The 14,073-nt window shown below is 40.9% G+C and overlaps 1 protein-coding gene across 1 annotated transcript; it reads right to left on the reverse strand.

Moving 5' to 3' along the window:
• Positions 1 to 11,188: 11,188 nt before the first annotated feature.
• LOC137544964 (piggyBac transposable element-derived protein 4-like) lies at positions 11,189 to 13,000 on the reverse strand. The gene has a single exon (XM_068266063.1). It carries the CDS (start codon positions 12,998 to 13,000, stop codon positions 11,189 to 11,191), a length of 1,812 nt encoding a protein of 603 aa, XP_068122164.1.
• Positions 13,001 to 14,073: the final 1,073 nt, after the last annotated feature.

The raw sequence follows: 14,073 nt of genomic DNA on the forward strand, positions 1-14,073 counted from the left end.
TTTCGGACACACACTGGTCCTTAATCATAGCATGAATCTAAATTCAAAAACTGACATTAAATACCTAAAACCACACCCTTCCCCTCCCCCCCATCAATCTGGAGGACCGCCCAAAGGGGGAGTCCACCATGTTCAGAGGAGGTTTGCAGTGCATGTTAAAAAACAATGACAAAAAGCACATATGACAATTAAGGAAATTCACACACAGCACATACATGTAATGAATATAAATATAGAGAGCCTCCCCCCCCTCCCCCCCACACCCCGAGGTATATTACAAAAGTCCAGAAAAATGATGACAAGGGAAATGGAGCCTAAATTGACTAAATGATGAGACTAAGGTCCTATCTAGAGTTCAGGCCCTTGGGAATTCGTGTATCCAACTGAAAAATCCAAAAGGCTTCTCGTGTAAGTAATATTTTATGTAAATTCCCCCCTCTAGGCGGTTTTGCAATCCGCTCGACTGCCTGAAAAGAAAAAGATGACATGTTGCCCGCATGTCCCTGTCTAAAATGTCTCGCTACATTAGATATTTCCAATGTCAACCATCCGGCACCTCTATAATGCTCGGCAATGCGCTCCCTCAAGGGACGCGTAGTGCAGCCCACATATTGAATGCGACACTCAAGGCAGGAAACCACATAGACTACATGTTTAGTGCCACAATTAATATATTGTTTAAGGCGGAAAACCTTTCCACTTGAAAAGGAGGTTACCGTCTTTGTGGCTGTGTGCACAGAACAATAATTGCACGTTCGTATGCCACATTTGAATGAACCCACTGTAGTGAGCCAACATGGTTTGTGGTTACTAAAGAAAAGATACTGGGAAAGATACTGGGAGAAAGGAGACCTCCCAGAGTGGGGGCCCGTCTACTCGCAAATTTACCTATCACCTCATCTAATTGTGGATCCATACGTAAAATGGCCAGCGAATCTTGGATTAGAGAAACCACATATTGGTATTCCTCGCTAAAAGCAGTGACAAAAACTAAATCTCTCTGAGAGGTAATCTGATTATGTGGACTGGAACATGTCTGTAATAGCTGATCCCTGTCTTTATTAAGAGCAATTTGGCGTCCCCGCTTAATTATCCAGTTCGGGTAACCTTGCTCCCTGAGGCGAGATGCCACCACGTTAGACTCAATATTAAAAGCATCCAATGAAGAGCAATCCCGGCGCGATCGGATAAATTCGCCAACGGGAATGGCCTTCACAGTATGTGAAGGGTGGCAGCTATTGGCTCTCAGGGTGGATTTCCCGCTACATGGTTTACGGTATGTCCTGGATGACAAAGAACTTACAGACTCATCGCCTTTCAAAACTATATCTAAATAACTTATTTCAGTGGGAGCCCACTGAAAAGTAAAAGACAGATTGAGGTGATTCTCGTTAAGAAAATCTACAAACGCAGATACTTCACTGGGCGTGCCATTCCAGACGACTACCAGGTCGTCTATATATCTGCCATACTATATTATCCGATCCGCAAATCTATTCCTACTGCTGAATAAAAAGAGCTCCTCCCAACAATCCATATATAGGTTGGCCAGAGAGGGGGAAAATTTGGCCCCCATAGATGCTCCACAGCGTTGTAGGAAGAACTGCGAATCAAAGAGAAAATAGTTATGACTAAGCAAAAATTCAATAGCAAGCCCAATGAATGTGCGTAAATCAGCAGAAAAAGAAGAATATTGCACCATGTGATACTGTACAGCCTTGAGAGCAAAGGCATGGGGTATACAGGAATACAATGCTTTAACATCAATAGTTATCCAACTATACCCCTTGCACCACCTGAAATCCCGAAGGCTGCCCAGAATATGTTTGGTGTCGCGTACGTAACCAGGTAAACGTTTAACTAGTGGCTGTAAATATCCATCGATCCAGTCACCCAGGCGTTCCCCCAGAGAACCGATACCCGCAACAATGGGTCTGCCCTCTGGGGGAAACCCTGGTTTGTGTATCTTAGGAAGGCGGTGAAATATCGGCACCACTGGTGTCTGGACCGCAAGATACTCGGCCACTTTTCTCGAGAGAATCCCAAGAGTTTCCCCAAAAGACAACAAAGAAAAAAGTTGTCTCTTATATGTCTCTGTTGGGTCTCCACTAAGAGGGACATAGGTGTTTTGGTCCCTCAGTTGTCGAAGGGCCTGGACTTTTGTAATATACCTCGGGGTGTGTGTGTGGGGGGGGGGACACTCTCTATATTTATATTCATTACATGTATGTGCTGTGTGTGAATTTCCTTAATTGTCATATGTGCTTTTTGTCACTGTTTTTTAACATGCACTGCAAACCTCCCCTGAACATGGTGGACTCCCCCTTTGGGCGGTTAAGGACCAGTGTGTGTCTGAAACATGTTAGCGAATCTTCAAGCTTTGTAACCTGTTTCAATAAAGATTTTTCATATTTTTGGACCATTGAGCGGAACTTCACCTTTTTTACTGTCACCTACAGAGAAGGCACTACACCACAGCAGCTGATATTTTTACCTGCTAAGGCCTCAATTTATCATTGTCTTTGCGATAACTTTGTACAGTTCGTTAAGTTACCGAATTCGAAGTTTATCGATTTCTAGTTGTATTCGTCAAGGTTTTTCCGCATTCGGTGTGAATTCGATAAAATACCGATAATAATGCGGTAACCATTCGTTAACGTGTCCATATTTCCATTTTACAGCGGTAGTTTAACACAAGGCCATAATATTCCCGTGGAATTGTGGGTAAAAAGGCAGTCCTTTGAACACCACGTAGCAACATTCCGAATAGGGCCCAGGATTCTGGAAGTGGCTTTGGACAATCCCACAATTTCCCAAGCTATGGCTTGATAGGAGCCTTTTCTGAAAAAATGTAGTGCAGCTAGCAATTTAGTTAACCCTGCCACTGCCTGTGTTCTCTTACAAGATGATTCAAGAGAAATGCCGATGTCTTGGACTGGTATAGCAAATAAATCCATTCTCTTGCAAACTGATATGGTTCTAGTATTCACTTGAAAAAAAGGAAGAAAAATATACTATAAAATCAATAACATTTATTTAATCACCAATTATAAAACATTATATAGCAACTTGATTCTATAAAAAACCAGAGTATTAACTCCAATGACCTGGGGGAACTCAATCACCGGCCTGAAAAACCAACAATAGTTGTTAACATGATAAATAGGTCAAACAATTATAAGCTGGAGCTCACAGCAAAAAATGTGTATAGGCCTAAAAATTGTGGACCACACAAAGTGCAGTTCCAATTTGAACAAAAAATGGGCGTATTCAAATGCATAGAGATGTAAGATCCATAGCAATCCAAGGTGGTATCATAAGATCAAAGCAGAGTTCAAAACAAGGTTCAAACCGAGTTTCTTCCTAGTATGGTGACATACATGTATCCCAATGGTCATTCCTCATCACTGGAGTGACAATGTTCCTTGGTTATTCAGTATACTCAATACAACCATCAGCTCAAATACACCTTCTTAGTTCCTCGATTAAATCGCAAAAGCAAGGTTCATAAGGACATCAGAACGTCATAGCATCCATCAAACATATCGTTTACGTGACAAATAGTCTCAAGATCAGCTGTAGTATGGAATGTAGTAGGAGATCACTGTATTGTTAGTCAGCAATTAGTGAGTAAACAGTGTTGAAATCCACCAGTAATCATTTCCTTGTACAATTCTCCATTCTCCTCATGGATCAATGATAATATGGGATATGATGTCGGAGATCACTGTATTGCTTATCAACAAGCAGATCTATAAACAGTGTAAAGTCCGCCAGGGATTAGTCCCTTATGCAGCTCTCCAATCCCATTATGGTCACGTGATGGAAGATATAATGTAGTTGTAGTATTTTCATAAGATAGTGTATGAGGCAATGTCCATCCATATGCATGTCAGCGTATTATAAAACAAGGATTGCAAAGAATACTCATCCACTCTAGGTAGGTCGGTGTTGGTAATCCCCCAGGTGGAGCCTTGCTACTGGTAGGCAATGAGCCCTGGTTTGCCGACCGGTTTCCCTGGCAAAGTCGCCAGCATCATCAGGGCAGGCTCATTAGGTCATCCCATCCGTGCAGACCTGGCCTAATAATGGCGCCCGGCGGCCCCAGGACGCCCGGCCGTACGTGGGCCCGCCCCACGTCAGCGCGTCACACTGCTGCGCGCGCAGACCGGGGGGATACCACGTCAGGCGCGCATCCGTCCCACACCAGCGCATCACAAAACTGCGCACGCAGATAAAGGCATAGAGCGCGCACCGGCCGATTGGAGCAGCGCATCACCCCAACTAACCAAGAGTGCCATCTTGTGGCCAGATTGAAATTAGTCACAAATGGGCTGCGCACCACCCAATGGCCAAAAGGAGGCCACATTTAGGCAGTGCAGAGCCCAATGGATGAGCACACATTGGGGAAGGGGGAAAGCACCGCCCTGGGCAAACCGCCCGCAATGGCGCCCCGGGGCCGCCCTGGCTCCACACCACTGGGCTCCCCAATCCCCCCCCCCAAAAAACGGCCACACAGACCCGAGACTGCCAAGCCGGGGAGACGAACCCAAGGGGGGTCGATGCACCACAACCAGTGAAAGAATCACTTATTATAGGAAAAGCCACATATAGATATAAGATCTGTCCACCAAGCCCTGGAGCGACCGCTCCCATATTGGGGGCTTAGATTATATATATCCAGGCACACCGCTCCCCCAAGGGCCATCTCCACAGCGCAGCAGCCCCAACCCCGCATGACAGCCCCCAGAGGGCAAGAGGAATAACCCAGGGGGCCTAGGTGTAAACACATCATGGGACTAACACAAAATCAAATACATTTCGATCCAAAAGTATATATAAATATGTTATATTTAGATTATATATCCCATTTAAAATGAGTTTCGTTTATAGATGTTGTGATCAACCAATATATCAGGTAGGCAAAAGCTGTCCCAATGAAACATGGGGCACAGCTGTTTAGCAGAATCACATTAACATAAAGATCAATAGTTCCCGTTAAGGCTGGACCCCGGGGGTCAGAGGGGACTAGATCTTATTGGTTGTAGACCTTATTCTTGCCCTTCTGCGCCTTTGAATCACTCTTAGCTGATACATAACCACTTCAAATGGCTCCATCTTCTCTGTCAGCAATGGACTGTCAGGAATAACGACAGAGCAGTGAAGGAGATAACTAATCCTAAATTTAACACTAAACCACGCCCACTTTCATTTTCATGAATTGCACTTTCTTCCGTTTTATTGCATCATTACCGACTAACAGCTGTAGATAACTTTGATGAATCCTGAAATCAACGTAGCGAGTTCAGTATTTTACTGAGCTGTCGGTAATTGATTCGATAAGTCTTGATGAATCGAGGCCTAAGTCAACAAAAGAGACTTTGAATTCATGGCTGATAGAAAGAGAGCATTGGGCCAATCTAATGACATGGCTTCCATTGGGGTGGTAATGCTGCCGTGTAGTAAAGTAGTGCATGTTGCTAAATACACCCCATTGTTGCTTAACAATCTATGACTATACTATGCTTTTTAGCTGTCTGTCCTTTTCCCATTTGGTCATCATACTATATAGATTGTAGATTTAAATGCAGATTGATATTTTATACATGTAGCCAATTTTTGTATTTACTTATGTAATACACCATTTATTTGCAATCAAGCATACAATTCATATTTCAGTTTGTGATGAATGTCAGGTAGCCATTTTCCTATGACCTATGCTATCCTATGAGTACTCAAGTACAATTTCAGTTTACAGTTGAATTTTCCTGTAATAGCAATATGTAAACAAACAAATGAGCAGAAGTAGAATTGTGAGTTTTTGCCTCTGTGCAAGGCAGGAAGTTTTCCATCTCACTCTTTCACCTTTTCATGGTCCATTAGGTTTATATTTCTCAATTGCAGTGTTTAGTTTGCTTTTTGTTTCCCTTTACATTGTGTTTTAATCAGCATGCGGAGTGTCAGGACGCCTTTCTAATCTACTCCCCTATGCCTTTACAATTCTTTTATTGCACATCTATTGAAATACCTGTTCTTTATTCAAGTACTGCTTATGTGCCCTGTGGGTATCTGTTCTAAAGCAGTGTGTACAGCTGGTATAGGAGATTCTCTCAGAAAGTAGGATCCACTCTCCTTCAGACTCCAAGGCCAATTTGTAATTCACTTTTTTTTCTCAGTTTTCTATTTTTATCTTCTGTTAACAATAACTTTTCAATGCTTTGCAATTCAATAAGTACCAAAAAGTAGGTGAAAGGGTACTATCAAATTTTGTTGAGTATTTTCTTGCTTGCTGGTGGTTTAAAGGGGCATTTTATTGACAAGTTTGAAAATACAGTATCACCTAGGAGAAAACTCAGGAGAAAAAGACATTTGCATATGGGCCCTATAGTCTTATGAAACTCCTTTAGCTTATAGCCCATTGTGTAAGACTCAGTCCACTCTGTTGCAAAAAGGATGGGGGGGGGGGGGGGGGGGTTATCTTAGCTTTTGTCATAAGGAGGTTATGGGCACATAAACAAGCAATATGGCTATACTGTAAAGTAATATGGGTTTGCGATCTTAATACAGTACTTATGAACAGCAGATTTCAGACAATAACTGCAGGATGTCATTAAAATAATTACATTTTAGAATGGATAAAAAGAGGTTTGCTGGACCAAACTGAAAGCTGAATGATTCAATTGTCATAACTGGAGCAACACATAAAATATTATTATTCACAAGGTATAGCAACTTTAGCTCCTTAGCTAAACAGACATTTTTCCTTCTAAAAACGCAAGGCATTTGTGATCATTCAAGTTGGAGTGAGCTCTGAGGAGCTCACTCAGAGCTCACTCCAACCTTTATTAACACAAATACCTTCTGTTTTAGGAATGCCAACTTCTATCTTGCATAGCATTTTAGTAAGAAGGCTTTGTGATTTCTTCCATCCCCTTACACACTCCTAGGAGTTCTAGTTCACCATGAGCTTGCTGGGCAATATGTATCTTCTTAGCTGGGATAGATATCTGTTTTTCAATTCCCTATTTTTTTTATCTTGAATACCGTTTTTACAGAGTTTATCACAAAACAGTAAGGATTACAAGTAGATTTGTGTATTCCACATCTAATACAGTTTCAGGTAACAACCATCTAGACATTGCTCTGAGAAACATTAGAACAATGATGAATATAGATAGATAGATCATGATTGGGGTTATCTTGCACCTGCATGAGCAGAATGATTCCAATCATAAGTTTTCAAGTGATACATAAGTGAAAAATAAAATGCTGAAACCCCTAATTGCATTCTAACTGTCTTTCACAAAACCAACTTTGCTGTAATATGTACTGATGTTCATTCAACAGTGTGTGATGTTCATATGCACTTGAAAAAAATTGCAATTGTTTGCTGATTTTGCTATACTTAGTGTTGAAGTCCATGCAAAGAACTTTCGGTAGGAGACCAAATGATGTCTCTCCATGTCAGGATAAGTTGGCCTCATTTCGTTTTTAGTGGCAAAGATGGCCTCTCTTTTTTTGATTGACAAATGTAGTCTCTTTTTAATAATTTTTGAATGTTTTGCTTCATTTTTTTATTTTTATTTTCCACAATGAGCAGTTTTATTATGCAGTTTGTGGCACATTACATCTTTTCCTTGTCAGTAATTCAGAGACTCCTAGAACGTTGCGCCTGCGCAGTAGAGCGGACCAACAGAGATCGGCTATTTCCACCTATTTCTGAGCGGAGAGCCACTACTACGCCTGCGCTGGAGCCGGGAAGGTAACTATTTACATCCCTGCTGTTCGGAGGGGCACAGCGAGACCGCCGTGGGACACAGGAGGACGGGGGAAGCCTCGATCAGATCCAGATGCTTCCCCCACTCGAGGTGAGTACTCCCCAGGGAATTGTTTTTAGTTACAGATTCACTTTAAGAGAAAAAGTGAATTTAATAAGGGCCAAAATGTGTTAGAGCAATTGTAAACAAGTGCTCACCCATATCACGTAAAGATAAACAGTTTGGTTACTTGTTGTAAAATGTAAAAAAAAAGGAAACACATCAGGGATATATTGGTAAGGGCTAAGACCCGGTTCACATTAGCGTTCCAGGTCCGGCTTCCCCGGACCCGGAACGCTCCGTGCACAGCGGATGGTGAATGGATACATTGTTAACCACTTAAGGACCAACATATAAAATGGCCTTAAGGACCAGAGCGTTTTTTTTGGTTTTGACATGCTTTGTTTGAGTTTAGATATTTCAGTAAATTTTTGGTCTATCCAAACAAATGTGATATTGTTTTTTTCAGAACAAATAGGGCTTTTTATCTATACCACTTAATTATATTGATAATGGAATTTTATATGTTTTTTAAGAGAATTTATGCTAAAAAAAAGTAAAAAAATGTATATTGTCTGAAATTTTCAACCAAAAATATGTATATATCTTGAATTAAAACATAAATTATTTTCAAAATGTATTCTGCCATATGTTTCTAATATAGATGTGCAAAAAAAATGAAAACTATTTACATCTTTGGTACATTGTAGAGACTGTGAAAAAAAGTGTAATTTTGCTTTTCAGTGAACAAAATCTACAATGCTTGTTTTCTGCGTTGTACATCACTTCTCTGAAGCACTAAGTACTGAAATAGTAACATTCCCACCAAAATGACCCCATTCTGTAAACTAGACCTCCTGAGGTATCCATCGATGGGGGCATTGGTGATTTTGACTGCACAGATTATTGGTGGAAATTGATGGAATGTATAACGACAAAAAGAAAAAATCATTTTTTTTGTTCAGACATGTCAGTTTTTTCTGTTTTTTGACAGACATGCTTTGAAGTATTGTAGAAATTCACCCCACAAATGATTCAGTAATTCCTTCTGAATAAAACGATACCAAATATGTGTGGCTAGACTATTTCTTTAGTCCAATACAGAGCTTAGAAGAAGTTGTCAATTATTAAACTTTGAAAGACCATAAATCACACGCTTGCATTTCCCAGCACAGCCTGCTTTTGATGAAGTCTGAGGTAAAAAGTCTGTCAAATTCCCGCCAAAATGACCCCATTCTGTAAACTAGACCTCCTGAGGTATCCATCGATGGGGGCATTGGTGATTTTGACTGCACAGATTATTGGTGGAAATTGATGAAATGTATAACGACAAAAAAAAATAATAATTTTTTTATTCAGACATGTCAATTTTTTCTGTTTTTTGACAGACACGCTTTGAAGTATTCTAGAAATTCACCTCACAAATGATTCAGTAATTCCTTCTGAATAAAACGATACCAAATATGTGTGGCTAGTCTATTGCTTTAGTCCAATACAGAGCTTAGAAGAAGTTGTCAATTATTGAACCTTCAAAGACCATAAATCACACGCTTGCATTTCCCAGCACAGCCCGCTTTTGATGAAGTCTGAGGTAAAAAGTCTGTCAAATTCCCGCCAAAATGACCCCATTCTGTAAACTAGACCTCCTGAGGTATCCATCGATGGGGGCATTGGTGATTTTGACTGCACAGATTATTGGTGGAAATTGATGGAATGTATAACGACAAAAAGAAAAAATCATTTTTTTATTCAGCCATGTCAGTTTTTCTGTTTTGTGACAGACCTGCTTTGAAGTATTGTAGAAATTCACCCCACAAATGATTCAGTAATTCCTTCTGAATAAAACGATACCAAATATGTGTGGCTAGACTATTGCTTTAGTCCAATACAGAGCTTAGAAGAAGTTGTCAATAATTGAACCTTCAAAGACCATAAATCACACGCTTGCATTTCCCAGCACAGCCCGCTTTTGATGAAGTCTGAGGTAAAAAGTCTGTCAAATTCCCGCCAAAATGACCCCATTCTGTAAACTAGACCTCCTGAGGTATCCATTGATGGGGGCATTGTTGATTTTGACTGCACAGATTATTGGTGGAAATTGATGGAATGTATAACGACAAAAAGAAAAAAATCATTTTTTTTGTTCAGACATGTCAGTTTTTCTGTTTTGTGACAGACATGCTTTGAAGTATTGTAGAAATTCACCCCACAAATGATTCAGTAATTCCTTCTGAATAAAACGATACCAAATATGTGTGGCTAGACTATTGCTTTAGTCCAATACAGAGCTTAGAAGAAGTTGTCAATAATTGAACCTTCAAAGACCATAAATCACACGCTTGCATTTCCCAGCACAGCCCGCTTTTGATGAAGTCTGAGGTAAAAAGTCTGTCAAATTCCCGCCAAAATGACCCCATTCTGTAAACTAGACCTCCTGAGGTATCCATCGATGGGGGCATTGGTGATTTTGACTGCACAGATTATTGGTGGAAATTGATGGAATGTATAACGACAAAAAGAAAAAATCATTTTTTTATTCAGACATGTCAGTTTTTCTGTTTTGTGACAGACATGCTTTGAAGTATTGTAGAAATTCACCCCACAAATGGTTCAGTAATTCCTTCTGAATAAAACGATACCAAATATGTGTGGCTAGACTATTGCTTTAGTCCAATACAGTGCTTAGAAGAAGTTGTCAATTATTGAACCTTCAAAGACCATAAATCACACGCTTGCATTTTCCAATACAGCCCGCTTTTGATGAAGTCTGAGGTAAAGAGTCTGTCAAATTCTGTAAAATAGACCCCCCTGAGGTATTCATCGATGGGGGCATTGATGATTTTGACTGCATAGATTATTGGTGGAAATTGAATAAAATAAATGAATTTTTCTTTTTGTCCTTATACATTCCATCAATTTCCACCAATAATATGTGCTGTCAAAATCATCAATGCCCCCACGGATGGATACTTCAGGGGGTCTAGTTTACAAAATGGGTTCATTTTGGTGGGAAATTGAGGGACTTTTTACCTCAGACTTAATTGAAAGCGGGCTGTGCTGGAAATTGCAAACGTGTGATTTATGGTCTTTGAAGGTTCAATAATTGACAACTTCTTCTCAGCACAGCTTTGAACTAAAGCAATAGTCTAGCCACGCATATGTGGTATCGTTTTATTCAGAAGGAATTACTGAATCATTTGTGGGGTGAATGCCTACAATACTTCAATTTGAATGGAATGTTTGGGAAGAAAAAATAAATGTAGCAATTTTTTTTGGGCGGGGGGTTTCAGTTGCTCCTTCTGAATAAAATTATATCGCCTATGTGTGGCTACTGGCGCTTTGTGTACCATAAATTTGAAGGACAATCCAAGTTAAAAATTTAGGCAGGTGTGGTACACTTTGAAACAGTCTTTCAAACAAAGTCCTGGTTTTTCGGGACATTCGGGGCAATGGTATCGTGTATCCGTCCTTATTTTTTGTTTAGTGCAGACCCTACACTTTTTCTGGGGGTATTGCTTTTTCCCCGTCTGTGGTATAATTTCTGGAACATGATATCCAGAAAGTCTCTCGACTGAATCAAATCTTCTGCCAGGGTGAGTTGCAGCTTTGGAAATGAGAGATTCAGCTATTTCCTCCTGGAATTCTAAATTGCTGAGAGGGTTTTTTGACATTTTGTATAGTATAAAGCTGTTGTAAATTCCCAACTGCAGCAAGTATAAGCCTAATTTTTTATACCAATATCTGGTTTTGCGTGCGGCCAGGTACGGCTTCATTGCCGCGTCATTGCGGTCTACACCACCCATATATTGGCTGTACTCATGAACACATTTAGGTTTCTCTTGTGCTCCAGTCCTGGGTGTTATGCTTTCAGGAGTATGTATGGTTGAAAGCATATATACGTCCCTTTTTCCCCTGTACTTCAGAGCCAGCATCTCTTCACTGCGGAGACCCTCAGATTCATCAGGTTTGAGGCGCTTGTTGACAAGGCTCTGAGGGAAGCCTTTGCGGTTGGATCTGATGGTACCGCAAGCTGGCGTGTTCTCTCTCGCTAAATGTTTGAATAGTGGGATGCTGGTGTAATAGTTGTCTAGGTACAGGTTGTATCCTTTGTTCAGGAGAGGGTGAATCAGATCCCAGACAACTTTATCATTTGTGCCCATATAAGGTGGGCACCCAGGTGGATCCAGCTGGCTGTCTTTTCCCTCGTACACTCGGAAAGCGCATGTAAAGCCAGTGCTGCTTTCACAAAGCTTATAAATTTTTATGCCATATCTGGCACGCTTGGAAGGGATGTATTGCTTGATCCTAAGTCGACCAGTGAAGTGTACCAGGGACTCGTCAATACTTATATTTTTTTCTGGCACGTATACCTCTGAAAATTTTTGCGATAGGTAGTCAATTAGGGGCCGAATTTTGTATAGGGGATCAATATTTGGATCTTCTCCGGTTTGGTACTGGGAATTGTCACTGAAATGGAGGAAGCGCAAGATGGTCAAATAACGTGTCCTCGACATTGTTTGCGAAAAAATCCCCATATGTTGAATTGGTCTTTTCGACCAATACCGTTTTAGGTCTGGTTTTTTGGTAATGCCCATGTTTATTGTGAGGCCTAAAAATGTTTTTATTTCCTCCACTGTAGTGGGCCACCAGTTCTTAGGCCTCGCATAGCTGGATTGCGGTTTCTCAGCAATGTGTTGCTGAGCGTATAAGTTTGTTTGCTCAGCAATAGAGCCGAGGAGCTCATCAGTGATTATGAGTTCCATAAATTGAATTGGGGAGAGGTTAGCCGTTTGCACTTTAATTCCAGCCTGGCCTGTGAAAGGAGGAATTGAGGGTGCTTCTAGGTTGGCAGGCGACCACACGGGGTGAAGCAATTCCTCCGGTACGTCAGTGCGGCGACGTTTAGTAGAAGCGCTCTGTTGCCTGCGGCGTCTCTGTCTAGGTGTTGCGACACTCTCTTCCTGCTCCTGACTAGTGCTTGGCTGCTCTGGCATGGCTGTCTCAGAACTCTCAGTCTCCTCCACGTCCGATTCACTTGGTAGGGTGTCACTGTCAGGGATTGGCTCAAACTCTGAGTCTGAATCTTCAGGCTCTGATTCTTCAGAGTCTAATTCCTCACTGGATTCCCCAGACTGGCAGATCAGATCTACAATCTGCTGAGCAGTAAAAGATCTCTTCGCCATCACGTATATAGTGCAGGACACAATATAAAGGACACAATATACCCTAACAAGCCTGTATATGCACAGACAATATCAGACCCCACACTGACACTATATACGTAAGCGTATAAACCCTGAACCTATATGCCACCCTTTACACTACTGATATACAGCCCTATATACCCTACACTGTACACTAAACCCGATTTACCCTACACGATATACCCGACACTATATACTAAACTCTTTATATCCTACGCTATATACTAAAGCCTATATATACACCCTACACTATATACTAACCCCTATATACTAAACCCTATACACCCTACACTATATACTAATCCCTATATACCCTACACTATAAACTAAGCCCTATATACCCTACTCTATATACTAAACTATATACTAAACCCTAAATACCCTACACTATACCCTAAACACTATATACCCTGCCTATTATACTAACCCCTATCTAACTGCAGTAAAGCACAGTAAATAAAATCACAATCCAGTAAATATTTTATATATATATATATATATATATATATATATATATATATATATATATATATATATATATATATACTATATATATATAGTTATATACTATATATATAGCTATATGCTATATATATATATATATATATATATAGCTATATACTATATATATATAGCTATATATTCTATATATATATATATATATGGGTGGTTGGGAGGGGATCAGGGGATGAATTGGGGGGAGATCGGGATAAATAAATGTATCTCAAGTGTTATTTTTGGTAAAATCGCACAGCCTGTCACGGCTGCAGGCTGTGCGTCTCTCCCTGTCACAAAAGATCCTCACAGTGACAGGGAGAGGGAGGCGGAACGGCAACTATGTTGCCTTTCGGAGGGTGATCGCTGTGATTGGCTCACAGCGATCACACGGCAGGGAGCCAATCAGTGACGGCTCCTGCCGATACCCGGAAGCCTTAGCTGTCATAAGACAGCTAAGAGCTCCGGATTCCGTGCAGACGATCGCGGCGGGGAGCGGCGGCGCCGGTGATAGAGATCTACGCCCTGCCAACTAGGAGCCCATCAAAACAGGGCGT

This window comes from Hyperolius riggenbachi, chromosome 2 (assembly GCF_040937935.1).
Source record: "Hyperolius riggenbachi isolate aHypRig1 chromosome 2, aHypRig1.pri, whole genome shotgun sequence".
In the NCBI taxonomy this organism is placed as follows: Eukaryota; Metazoa; Chordata; class Amphibia; order Anura; family Hyperoliidae; genus Hyperolius; species Hyperolius riggenbachi.

Excerpts from the sequence above, each read along its gene's own strand:
- LOC137544964 (XM_068266063.1), bottom strand. The coding sequence starts at position 13,000 with ATGGCGAAGAGATCTTTTACTGCTCAGCAGATTGTAGATCTGATCTGC.